The 12,685-nt window shown below is 47.1% G+C and overlaps 1 protein-coding gene across 5 annotated transcripts in view; it reads right to left on the bottom strand.

Moving 5' to 3' along the window:
• Positions 1 to 934: 934 nt before the first annotated feature.
• The window catches only part of smg1 (SMG1 nonsense mediated mRNA decay associated PI3K related kinase), a 58,782-nt gene continuing 47,031 nt past the window's right edge, over positions 935 to 12,685 (bottom strand). For all 5 annotated transcript variants that reach the window (XM_085402868.1, XM_085402871.1, XM_085402869.1 and 2 more), the window contains 18 exons: positions 12,180 to 12,352; positions 10,856 to 11,135; positions 10,218 to 10,490; positions 8,966 to 9,200; positions 8,654 to 8,865; positions 8,399 to 8,555; positions 7,594 to 7,783; positions 6,995 to 7,275; positions 6,198 to 6,407; positions 5,815 to 5,952; positions 4,900 to 5,052; positions 4,635 to 4,814; positions 3,793 to 4,020; positions 3,394 to 3,605; positions 3,185 to 3,285; positions 2,871 to 3,044; positions 2,473 to 2,579; positions 935 to 2,140 (listed from right to left, as the gene is read on the bottom strand). In XM_085402868.1, the coding sequence (XP_085258994.1) occupies positions 2,063 to 2,140; positions 2,473 to 2,579; positions 2,871 to 3,044; positions 3,185 to 3,285; positions 3,394 to 3,605; positions 3,793 to 4,020; positions 4,635 to 4,814; positions 4,900 to 5,052; positions 5,815 to 5,952; positions 6,198 to 6,407; positions 6,995 to 7,275; positions 7,594 to 7,783; positions 8,399 to 8,555; positions 8,654 to 8,865; positions 8,966 to 9,200; positions 10,218 to 10,490; positions 10,856 to 11,135; positions 12,180 to 12,352 (3,382 nt within the window). In that variant the 3' untranslated portion in view covers positions 935 to 2,062. The remainder of the gene's footprint in view (positions 2,141 to 2,472; positions 2,580 to 2,870; positions 3,045 to 3,184; positions 3,286 to 3,393; positions 3,606 to 3,792; positions 4,021 to 4,634; positions 4,815 to 4,899; positions 5,053 to 5,814; positions 5,953 to 6,197; positions 6,408 to 6,994; positions 7,276 to 7,593; positions 7,784 to 8,398; positions 8,556 to 8,653; positions 8,866 to 8,965; positions 9,201 to 10,217; positions 10,491 to 10,855; positions 11,136 to 12,179; positions 12,353 to 12,685) is intronic.

Here is a 12,685-nt window from a genome sequence, read left to right as displayed (position 1 = left end):
CTTCTGATCGTCTTCTACTGCTGCTCCACTGACAGTGTGCTCCACCTGTGGATGGGTCTCCTGCTCCAGCATCCTACGGGACCGTCCACACCCAGGACATCGGGTGTTTAAGCTGCTGCCGTCTGGCAGGATGTTCAGGCTGCTGAGGTCGCGGACAAACAGACTGAAGGGCGGCTTTTACATCAGGGTAACAGCCCTGATCAATGCAAACAGCTGAGCTGATTGAATACCTCCCTGGACTTTACTATTATTATTGCCCACACAATAATAATGTGCAATAAACATTCACTCATTTATTAAGTCATTTCATTTTTTTTTTTTTACTCGTACCTTTCTTGTGCTTAAAAAAGTCCACTTCAAGTTACTGTGTTGTGCCGACGTGGGACAGTTTCCAATTTCCTTGTCTTATTGCACCATGTGTGACTGCATGACAATAACGAGCATCTTATCCTAATAACCTTTTTACTGTGGTTTAACACATTTTCTCTTTAATATTCCATCATTTTAATTTCTGTCTCAAACATCTGATTCTTGCCATATTTTTATGATCCAATTTTGGGGGTTATATCAGAATTTTATGATATTCATAAAAATGAGGACTCCCATTAACTTTTATTACTTCCTTTAATACTTACTAAGTCATTATTCATTTGACAGGGGGCCATAAATCACTGGTTTTGACATAAGGCGTCTAATATCACTGTCTCGCCTGGATGAGCTTCAGAAGAGCTGAAGAAATTCAGATGCAACAAACAGATCCGACCTGACTGTACAAAATCGAGCCCTCTGGTTGAAGACTTATCTGTGTCGTAGGTAAGTTAGCATCCCTACGTAGTTGAGCTGGGCGAGGATGGTCATTTCCAGCAGACCCCTGTTCTTTAGCACCAGTCTAATCGTTCAGCCCAGTTAGAACTGTCACAGAAAACAGCACACCTCTCTGTTCCACGTTTATTTGGCATCCAACAAAATCCAATAAAAGCTTTAAGAATTAACATGTTTCACCATCACCAAAAACAACATTTCTCCCAATAAAAATGTAAAACTAGAAGGTCCAAAATCATAAAAAGCAAGCATTACGGCTTGGGGTGTAAGTACATGATGCAAGCAGCTCGAGACGGGCAAGTTGGAAAAAGGCAGAAATCTAATCCTACTGATAGTAAAGCACAACACAGATTAAAGATCCACACTGAAGAAAATCAAGCAGAGGTTTTCCCTTCAGCTGACTCACAGCCACCTGAAACTAACATGACAGGGTGTTTCAGCTGTAACCACAAAAAACAGAAAAGACCTCCTGAGAAAACAATTCTACTTCATCTTTTATTCGGTGAAATCTAACAGCACTTCAGAGTCAAGTTTGTTCTTTTTAACAACCAAAGCAAAGTTTGATTACTACGTTTCCACCGTGCTTGCAGCTGGATTGAAATAGAGTTTTTTAAACCCCCATTTCACTCCGTCCTCCCTCACAGTGTTACCCACTGGCTGCTCAGGATGATAATGCCAAAAGTTGAGAGAAAAACGCGTAGCCGTGTAAGCCATCTAACCGTCCACTGAGTTTGAGCCACAGTAAAGTCCCAGCCAGTGTGTCAGCTGTGTGCTCCGGAGGAAAACAGCTCACCTCTCGCTTCATCCCGCCCTCTGCTGGGCTCTGACGGCCACAAAAAGATGCAGTGATGTTTATAGGTACAACTTGACAGTCAGCAATGTAGGTGAGAGAGGGAAGGTATTTTCAAGTTGAGGGTGAGGTGGCTTTTGCCTTCCTTCCCTCCTTCCTCTCCTGGTGCCACCATGCCCACTCAGACCCCAAAAAGGAAGGCCGGTCAGCAGGCGCACCAAGTGCCGTGTTAGCCCAATCACCCATTGTTGGGGGGAGTGTGGTTGCAGCAATGCTACGAGGTTGCTGCCCCAGTTTGGGTACCCAGGGGTGCGGGAGGGTGGACTAAGCATCCACGTCCCATATTCTTCCCCTAGTATGGCCTGGTACTGCTGTGTTGACACCCAAGTCCCGCTGGACTCTGGTGGATCTCCAAGCCTTCGCTGGACCAGACATGAAGCAGCAGAGCGTTCACACCCATGCAGTCCAGCCCTCATACAGCTGGGCCAAGTTATCCATGTTGGTAGCCTCCTTGATAACAAAGTCCACCTGCAACCAAACCAGATGTGGTCAGTTTTAAATACAGACAACGTTATTGTTACGATACCTGACTCTTTCATAATGATTAGAATCTGCTCAGACGATCCGATTCCAGTCTTTGTTTAAAACTGGACTTTGCTGTGCTCAGACTCATGCAGACCACTGCTGCTGCATTACAAAGGCTTCAGACATCTGATAAATCCATGCGACTCTCACAGCAGCAGACATCGACTTCACACTGTGTCAGCACATTTTGTTTGTTTCTTTTAAACAACCTCTTCATCCTGTCACGAGGCTGCTTTGACATGCCTCCCTATTTTGGTTACAAAATGATGTGCTACCTGCTCGGAGACACTCATCCTCCTGTTGGGATCGATGTCTCGGCCCTCCAGTTTGGCTTTCACTCTCTTCCACACGCTGACCGCGTAGGAGTTCCTCTCTTGGACCGCTGAAATCGAACAAAGTGTTTGTTCAGATGAAGTCTCTAATGTTAATGTTTGTTCTGCACAGGAACCTGTGTAGACACTGGGATACAATTTCATTTGCTAAAGGTAGGTATGCACCAAGCCTACAACTCCTGCTGAACACAAGTACTGAGACTGTAATCCTCACTCTGAGAAAGGGAACGAATGCTCTTCTGACCTCAGACAGCTGCATACATATTACATATTTGTGAAACCTGCTGCTTTTTCAAAAGCCCCAGTTTCCAAAGATTGTGAGGAGAGTGAAGGAAGAGTACCTCGTCCTGTTTTGGGGTCTCGTACAGCCCTCTTGGGGCTGGAGTTGAGACCTTTACTGCTCACTAGAGTACTGGGCGGGGTATCGGTCGGGGTTCCCAGGTTGCGTGGGAGAGCCTTGCGTGCATTCTGGGACATCGAGTCTGGCTGGGTTTTCACCCCACTGCATCTGACAGCTAAATGAAAAACATAACAAATACACACACGTGTGTGTACGTGTCACATGTTCACTTGACAGGACACACACTGACACCAGTGAAAACCCATTTTCCCCACCATAAGGTTTGTAGCATGCTACAACATCGGGAGGCCATACCTGCTGCAAAGCTCGACTGTGCTGCAGAAACAGGACTGGAGCACTCAGCGTCTCTGTCGGTCACCAGTGGGGAGGCAAAGCCCACCAGGCCGTTATAGACGCTGTTGGAATAAACGCATGCATGCATTAATAACGATTATTAATAATAATTAATACGATTTTTATGTGAAAATTAAAAAGATCACTTAGTGTGTGTGTGACCCAAGCACCTCTGGCTCTGTGAGTGCAGCTCTTTCAGAGTACTGGGGATTTCTTCCAGTAGTTCGAGCTGCTCCTGGCTGAGGTGCTGTCCACTGGCCTGGACAACAGTGAACAGCACTAACTGGATGTTGTCTTGCCAAGCTTTGTACTCCAACAGGAAGTGACGCACGCTGCCCTCGTATGTCACCTCTTCACCATCCGCCAGCGCTGCCTCCTCGTCCTGTACGACATAAGAACAGTGACGACTGCAGGTTCACAGCAGGATGCAGCAACGTGCAACACACGTGTGGACCATTTTTAAACCTTTGTGCTCGCTCATCTTCTACACTTATTCGAATGGCAAACACATAATAGTGGTGAAAACACCCCAGATTTTAAAATCAGCTGTGTGTGTGCCTCAGGTGTACCTTGGCCATGGCCCTCAGCAGGTGCTTGACGTCAGCTAAATGGCGGTTGTGATTAGAGAGAATCGTTTTGATCGAGTCCACCAGCAGCTGCAGTGTTTCTCCACAGGTTTCCAGCTGCTGCTCCCGTTCCTCCTGATTCCTCTGCTCCATGTTTAGCTCATCCTCCAGCTGCCTCTGGGCACAGCTGAGCCACTCCACACTGCCTATAGGTAGGTCTAGCACTGGACTCTGTAGCAATGGAAAGCACATCGCCGTCTTATCAAGTTTCTCCAAACTCACTGGGTGATCACTCAAAAAGGTGAGGGCAAAGAAGGACGCACATGGTGGCCATTGATAGAGAAACACAAAGAACAGGTTTCATACAAACATCTGTTAGACTGTGAAGATGAACTGTGAATGCAAACAGAAACATTTAGTCTCAGTAGGAACTCCACGCGTTACATGTCAAAAGTGGGTTTGGAGTGGTTAATGTTTCGCTAGCACCTGTAAAGTCTGGTTGTCCAGACACCGACAGGAGAAAACTGACCCTCGCTCTGACCTCAGGAAATGTTTGTTTATTAACTCAGCTGGTTGTCTGACTGCATGCTGAGAGTTTTAATAAAAAAGTTTTAATAACTTCCTGAACTCGGTGTTTTTAAATGTATCACAGCCTGACAGACTCGTTAAGGGCCGGCTGGAACTAGGTTTCATATCCTACATGTGACAGCAGAGCATTACATGTGGAAATGAATGTTATTAAAGATGAAGGACTAATTATTTAAAATGTTATCAGTGCATGTGGTACAAAAACAAGGCTGCACCAGAAAAACTTGACAGAAATGTAGGTCAAAGGTCAAACCAACCAGTCTGTGCAGGAGCTGGAGTTCCAGTGCAGACACCGTGCTGCTAAACTGGGCAGCGTACGAACACGTCTGCTGGCAGCGCTTCAGCAGTTCAAACAGGGCTGCGTCCATGCTGAGAGCCTCGGGGGATCGGGTCCGAAGGCCTTCAAAGTTGAGGATCGTGGAGCACAGGAATGTGACCTGGAAAGGAAGAGTGGCAAAATTGGCATTTTGTCCAAATGTGGTGATCAGTGACAGTAGGAGGCGAACACAGCAGCGGCTGTACCTGGCTGGTGCGCTGGTTGTCTCTGGCCACCATGGCGCGTCTCTCTCTGATGGTCATCTCAAAGTCCTGCAGGACAGGCGCCAGTGCTGGGTTGGCTCCACCGGCCCACTTTAAACGCTGCTCGATGCTAGCCTCCAGCGACGCTAGCTTCTCCTGAAGACACCACCAACGTGAATCACAGGACAGGAAAAATGTTTCATACAACTCACAACCCTGATAACGATAAGCGGAAATATTATTACAAAGTCATAATGAAGCTCTGAGAGGAATACTTTGCACATACTGAGGTGGATGCACATGATCACAGGATCGTTTCCATGGTAAAGGAGGAAGAGAGGGCGGGTGCATGTGGGATACATAGACTGGTTTCCCATTACAACACAGTGTGCATGCTTGTCGTCATAGCAATGCGACATGAACGCTACAACAAAGGGGGCGTCGCTTGGTTAAAATCAGGCTTCAAACTTTCCTTTTTGTTAAAGTAGCATAAGTGAGCGTCTCACCAGACCCCCCTCCTGCGTTCTGAATGACACCTGACGCTATACACAGGGAGGCCCCTCCTGACACTGGCGTCACTTAGCCAGCCTGCAGGGGCTGGTGTAACAGCAGCTTCTGATGAGGGGCGTCCCCATAGTGAGACACTCACATCTGATACTCAGAGAACCTGGGTTACATACGTAACCTTAAGTTAGCTTGAAGGACTTTTGGTTCGCCTGGCAACCCAGCAGGCTTTTCCTGAATTTCACTGACATGCCTTTCAGGTAATGTTTCTGAGCTGCTGCAGTTTAACTTTACTATGAGAGTTTCCTGTAGAAGTTCCTATGTTAAACATACTAAAGTATGTTTAAAAATGTCATTCTCCTAAAGTGGCCAGAAACTATTATGGTTTTGATCTGGGAATGAAGACAAACTCACCTGAATGGCAACGATGGCTGCTTCATCCTGACTCAGCTTATACAGCTTCTTCTTCATGTTGCTGAGGATCACAGAACGAGGAGGAATGCTGACACTTAAAGGCTGATTGCTGGGACCCAGAACATCCTCGTGCTGCCACTGAAAGAAACGCACCAATAAAAACAGTGGTATATTTGGACAATCACCAAATGACATGAAGTTACGTCAGAGATGATCCAGACATCATCATGATTCTAATACAGCTGACCAGAACTCGCCCCGTTCTTTGCAGCACTTTGTGTTAGCTTCACTGATCTTCAGCTTACACCGCAGGCGACTGGAAGTATTTTTTGTGATGTGAAAAGTGATCACAACTCCAAAAGCAGCACTACTGGTGCATGTACCTGGAACATAGCGATGTGCAGCTGGCTCCTCTGCAGGCTGGCCCTGGCAGCTTCCAGGTTGCTATCCAGCCTCCTCAGCAGGTCAACTTTTTTCCATGCTGTGTCATAGGACGACACCAGCACTGTGGCTCTGTTCAACAGCAGCTGGGAGACTCGACCTGACGTCAGCCCCTGCTCCACTGCCTTCTTACAGAGCTCGTCCAGAGAAACCTTTGGAGGAACACACATAGCAAAGGTTACTTTATGGTATTCTTTACAGTCTTTGAAAACTGGAACAATAAATGTGTATCCACTCTGCATTTACACTAAAACATTCAACATTTCACACACACAGCGTTTTTTGTAAATAAGGTTTTTCCACGGTGAGTAGAATCTGGTGAAAAATGAAGAATCCATTGTGGAAGAAGGTTGCAACATGAAAAATATTTGGAACAGGTGACACATGAGTATGAGATCCAGAAAGGGCGATGACTGTCCGACAGTCAGGGGGAGGCTTTGAAAGAACAGGTTATCAACTCAAACCCACTGATTACTCTGCAGCTGAGAGAGCGATACTTGTTTTTAAACAGGCTGAGTAAGGACTACCTGATGGGCAGCAACGATCAACAGATCAACCAACCTGAACTAGAACGCAGCCAACAGGTGATCAGCATTTCTAAAGACTCCTTTAAGATAGTTGGAAAAATTCAATAATGAACACTCTTTTTTAACGTTGACATGGAGAACATGAAGAAGGTTGAAAAGAACGTTGAGAGAACAAAGATACTGAACACCACATAATTCCACACAGATCATACCTTGCTCTCTGCACCAAAGTCTTTTGCTTCCACCTGAGCGACAATGTCCACACCGAGGGCAGAGAGGGTGCTGCAGAGGGCCAGACTGAGGGCTTGGCTGGGCATACCCATAAGCATCTGCCGGACAAACTCAGCAGTGAAGGCCTTGATGGGACGAATCATCTGTTCCTCACTGACCACTGCTGCACCCGACCCAGTGCTGCCGGGCCGGCCGTACAGGGACTTCCCCAAACCAACAGGTCCATTTGTAGGTAACAGCTCCTCAGCTGGGGCGCAGGTACCTGCAAAGATTTGTCCCACAGTCATCAGACATGCCGCAAGAATATCTGGTTATTTAAACCACAGAGCTCACAACTACCTCGGAAAGCTATGTTCTCTCTTTCTATGCGAAACACTGAGCAGTTTGACTTTGTCAAAGTGCAAACATCCAGAAACACTTCATAGTGGAAGAAGAAAAGGCTGTAGATTATGGCTAAACCAATATTTTAACAATGCTCAGCCCTCTCTATAGTGTCCATGGCATCAAGTGGGTGCTTTTAATAAAGTGCAACAACATGATAAGTTCATCCTCAGTCTGTGTGGCCGTGAAGAGCTCTTACCAGAAAGAGTCTGAGCAAACGAGGAACACAGCCTGAAGAAATCCCTGATGGTCTGCAGTCTCTTGATGAAGAACACTTCCTCCATCAGCTGACGCTGATTCAGGCTATCAAAGAAGTGGAGCTGTGTGGCTCGGGCCTCCCTCAGAACATCCACCTTTCTCCACAGGGGCGGCACCTCTAAAGAACTCAGCTAAGGATAATGCAGAGCAAAGTAATATTAGTCGCTCCAGGAAACAACGGTGTAAGAAACGCAGACTAGTTCCTGAAGAGCAGGTTAGGACTGGATCAAGCTTATCCTGCACTGTGTTTCCACCTGCTGTCAGGATACAAAGTGCATTGTTGTTTGCTGTGCTGGTACACAACCATGCCTGTGTTGAGAATAACATGGAACCTGGCGGCCAATTATGGTACAGAATTGAACTCAATATTTAAAATAAACAAGCTATAAAATGCACCGTGAGTCATAAAAATATCCCGTTACAGACGTGACGAGGATTTCTGATGTCATTCTAGGTCTTTCACTGCATTGTTCTGCCCTCTGCAGCCCCTAATCTCTCTGCAGTGGCAGTGCAAGAGTGTACAGCTGTTGCTAATTGACCAGGTGTGGATAAACCTGAGGCGGGCTTTCATAAAGGCTCACTACTGTTTGTCTTAGTGGTACCAGTTATTTTAGCCAACTTGTTATGCGATTTAAAATAAAAGCTCTTCTCTGTGAAGTTCTGGTATCAGTCTCCATGTTTATGTCGCAGCTTTGGAGCCGGGTCGTAACATGCATTCACTGAATGTGCAGAAATGTAAGCTCTACCTTTTCAGTCAGCTGCCCAAAGGCCGTCTCCAGCTGAGTGAACATGCCATCAAAGGCAACCAACAACATTTGACCTGCAGACATCTTTGGTGTGTCCTGGCCCTGTCCATCCATGCTATGAGGCTGGATCAGTTCAGAGTACTGCACACGCAGCATTCTGACAAACAGACACACACAAAACAAACTTTAAGCATGCAGGTTAGCAGCAAGTTAAACAGCACTGTGTCCGCTAAAAATGCACGACAGGAACTCCACCTGGTGATGTGGAGGCAGTGGTTACGGCCGTTGTGGTCCAGGCCTGTGCCGGTTTGCAAACTATCGGCCAAACCTTGCAGGCCAAGACCATCAGAGCTCTGATCTACCAGCTGCTCCAGTTCTGCCAACATGGACTCCAGAGTCGGCTCTCCTTTGATCATACATCGCAGAGCCTCTGGAAAGATGATCTGACGGAAATTGGTGTTCAGCTCCTGCAATAAAAAGATGACAGGCCAGAGCAATGTCAGCAAAAAGACTTTACACGGCCTCAGCCTGTTCCTGCGCGGCTTCATAGTTTGCAGGTGGACCTACCTGTAAGCAGGTATACACAGCACTGGCCAGGTAAACAACCTGGGTGGTAGCTGAAGGTGGAGGGAGCTCCAGGTCATGAGTTAAGAGTGGGCAGCGTTGCAGCAGTGTTACAAGCCCATTGATGTTTCCAATCATACTGCATAGCTCCTCCAAAAACCACGCCCCATCCCGAGACGTCAGGTCCACGAGCTGCTCCCCAGCGCTGGTTGCTGCACCCTCCATCACCAGGTTGCGTCTACGGTCAATCAAACACAAGACAAAAGTGGGTTCACTGTGTCCACTGCAGCTTTTATCCACCCACTCAAACCCATCCACACCGAGGTTGGACTGATCTCATTTCCAACGCTGCTGAGGACCACATCGTTTTTTATTACGTCCCATTAAAGCCCCATAAGTAAAAATGGTGCACTGTCTTTTTCACATGACTGCATGCTGCTGAATAGACACTTCACGTTATGCACAGAGCACTTCTCGCCATGTGACCTTCTGCCCACTCTAATGTGTGAGATCAGTAACAGTAGCACGCCTGCTAGCTTCCATGGTTATTATCACAGGTGAGTTGGCCAAGTCTGACTAAAGAAAACAGAGTCCTACATGATCTGACCAGGACTCAGTCGTGCTGACAGCAAAGACAAATCGCCGAGAGCTGGATGAGGAGGCCTGCTTCCAGTCTGTAGAGCAGCCTGTGACAAGGCCAACAGGCTAGCAGATTGCTTCGGGATACAACCTTTAAAGCTCTGCGCCAATGCAACAACAGGCAGCAGGATGATTTTGTGGAGCGCTCGTGCAGGAATCACCTTCTTTAAAATGTAAATAATGATGGTGACCGACTTCAGACAGAAGAGGACCGCTAACATGAGTGACCATCACCATGTGGTTCAGATTAGGGCTCGTTTCTTTCCTCCTGCTTTATCTTACCAAAGATCTCTTTTCCAGAAACAAAGACTTTTTAAATCTTTTCAGTCCTAACCAGTAGTTTGAACCTTAACCAGAGCTTTAAGTGGTCTTTCAGGGTTTTTAGTGCCGCTGAGTGGATTTCTTCAGATTACTGACTCAGAAACTCTGGTGTTAGGTTTGAGTTTTTCCCACCTACGTTTGGCTGCCTTCACTTACATCAGCATGTTTTTGGACCTCATACTACCAGATTCTTATTCATCTGTCTGTTGACCTACAGTACGGACACAATTAAACCCTCACAGACAGTCACAGGGACTGAAAACTGTGAGACACAGAATGAAAATGTGAATGAAACCTGCAGAGTGTGCAGAGGGCAGAGGTGATGATTGCAGCCAGGCTGAGAGAACCTGGCTCTCCATTCTCCCGCAGGAAAACTGTGATGCAGTGCTCAATCTCCTGCAGCTGCTCCTCACACGCTGCTACTGTGGTGCCCTCAGCCTTCAGCCGCTCTGCTTGGTGCACCACGCGCTCGTTGGTGTCAGCCACTTGGTGCTGCAGACTCAATTCCACACTGGAAAGAAACTGGCAGGAGGCAGCAGAAGGTTGTGGAGCAAACAGCAACTCATATCTGGAAAGAGAGAGACACACATTTAGCTGGTATCGTGAGTTACACCATGAGGAGCAGAACATAAGCTTGGATGTGATTCATGGTGATGCTGCAACCTGTCCTGTCTCATGAACTGCAGGTATCTGCAGGTAACTCAGGTGAAGGGGCGCACAGGATGTTTGCCGAGTTGAAGAGAACTATCATAGGGGACATTTTTAGGTGTGTAACTTGGACCTGACGGTGGGTCTCAGGGGTGCTTCTTCACCAAAAACATTTTAGGGACTCTGCGAGGACTGGTCACCAGTAAGGCTGGTACCAGCTAAGCGACACATGCAGTCCTAGGGTTAACCAATGAAAATGAGAAAAGACAATGCGTGGCTCCTTACTGTCTGTAGATGTGCTGGCAGTGATCTGCTGTCATGTCTCTCAGCAGCTCTTCCAACCAGGCCTTCCACTGATGGGCCCTGTGGAATACTAGGGTAGCCCGTGGGTACAGCAAAGCCACTGTGGCATAGCTGTGAAGCTGCTCCAGGGAGCTGCGGAGGGCTCCACGGCGCTGCTGCAGCAAGGTGCTCACCTCCGCCTCCAGGCTCTCACATTGGCTGATTAGGTGGGCCTGACCTGCATTTTGCAGGAAGGCTGTGGCTGGCACATAGCTGGGAGGGCCTGATGGGACAGCCAAGAACAAGACAGCACAGCTCAGTACAATCAATGCATTTTTACTGAAAACTGAACCACAAGCAGTGTTGTTTAATCGTAGTGTTAAGCAGGGATAAATCATCAATATCACATAAATAATTAACATTGACCCTGACAGGCGGGCACACAGTTAACCATCCAGCTCTTCAAGATCAGTAAATGTTCACGATGACATCACTAGAGACAGAAACAGCGTCCGACAGAGTGAACCTGAAATGTGAGTTTGGAGAATCAATAATTGGATAAAGGGCCATGACACTCAACCAGTGGCTGTAGTTCCACTTCCACAGCACAATGTTCTCGTTCCCTCCTTTGTTCTATTTACAGAAACACTAACAGCAGGACAAAAGGCAGAACTCACACTTTACTGTACAGACAATACTCTTCCAAGACCTTCAATAATCCTGAAAAGAGTCGTATGAACATGTCCCTCCCACTGAAAACGCTACATGAAGGCAAACAATCACGTTCCTGGGATTTCCTGACCTGGACGATTGAGCTCGTATTCAGACAACCTGTGTCTGTTTCCACTGGGTGAGGGAGTCCAAACCAAGAAGTGGGACGCACAGGTGGAGCCCCAGGTGCACGCAGACTTCCTGTGTCATATGCAAGCTTATTGGCTGCTGACTACATATTAAAACGGGCTCCCTCCAATCAGGTCAGGAGCAACTCAAGAGCTGTGCAGTTATTGTGTAAACATGCTACGACTAAAATAGAGGGACAAGATTATTCATTGTATAGAACAGCTGCCAACCTGCTTGGCCTCGCACTACTGAGCTGGTGGGACGTACTGAACATCCTGGGTCAGGAGAGTATGCCTTCTTATTTATTGTTGTTCTGTTTTAAATGGAGGTTATATGAAGTTTTTACCCTGATTTAGAACTAAATGTCAAATCATCCTATTTTCATTTTATATATTTTTAAGTAAAATATACCAAAGCAACACCCAGAAATATGTTGAAATACACAATATTCAGAAACCTGAGGAGAGTATTTTACACAGACACTGACCAAGATCGATAGGACTGCTGATGTCCTGCAGCAGGCTGGCGAGCTGTGTGGCCTCCAGGCTGGAGAATGCTGCCTGGTACTGGGAGATCCACTGGTCCAGTTCAGTCAGTTTGCCCTGGATGGCCTCCTGCACGGTCCGCTGTCGTGACTGCAGCTGGGTATGTTCAGAGTACCTGTGAGCAGGAGGGCTGGGTGAGTAAGAGTTCAGAATGAGGCGATGATGTTTGTGGATACAGTATTTCTGTTATCGTCCTGATCTCATCTATTCCAGCGGTGCTATTAAATTTCCTGCACGTAGCACTCAGCAGGCGTGCGCACAAAGAAGCCATCGCACACTCGGCTGCAGTTTCACATTCTCGCCACCAGCTCTCCGTTTCTCGGACTGAAACCCTGCTCGCACGGATCAGCTGAGTTTGAATGGTCGGAGCAGTGCAGAGGCTCAGCAGTAAATAATCCAGCTGTCAGCATCTCCACTGCTACACAGCAAACTGCTGATAGTTCACTCT

Source organism: Rhamphochromis longiceps, linkage group LG4, assembly GCF_057381845.1.
Source record: "Rhamphochromis longiceps isolate RC_006_pf linkage group LG4, R_longiceps_female_GT1.1, whole genome shotgun sequence".
Classification (NCBI taxonomy): Eukaryota; Metazoa; Chordata; class Actinopteri; order Cichliformes; family Cichlidae; genus Rhamphochromis; species Rhamphochromis longiceps.
The sequence above is the reverse complement of the archived record's forward strand: the minus strand, read 5'-3'. Positions and strand labels throughout refer to the sequence as shown.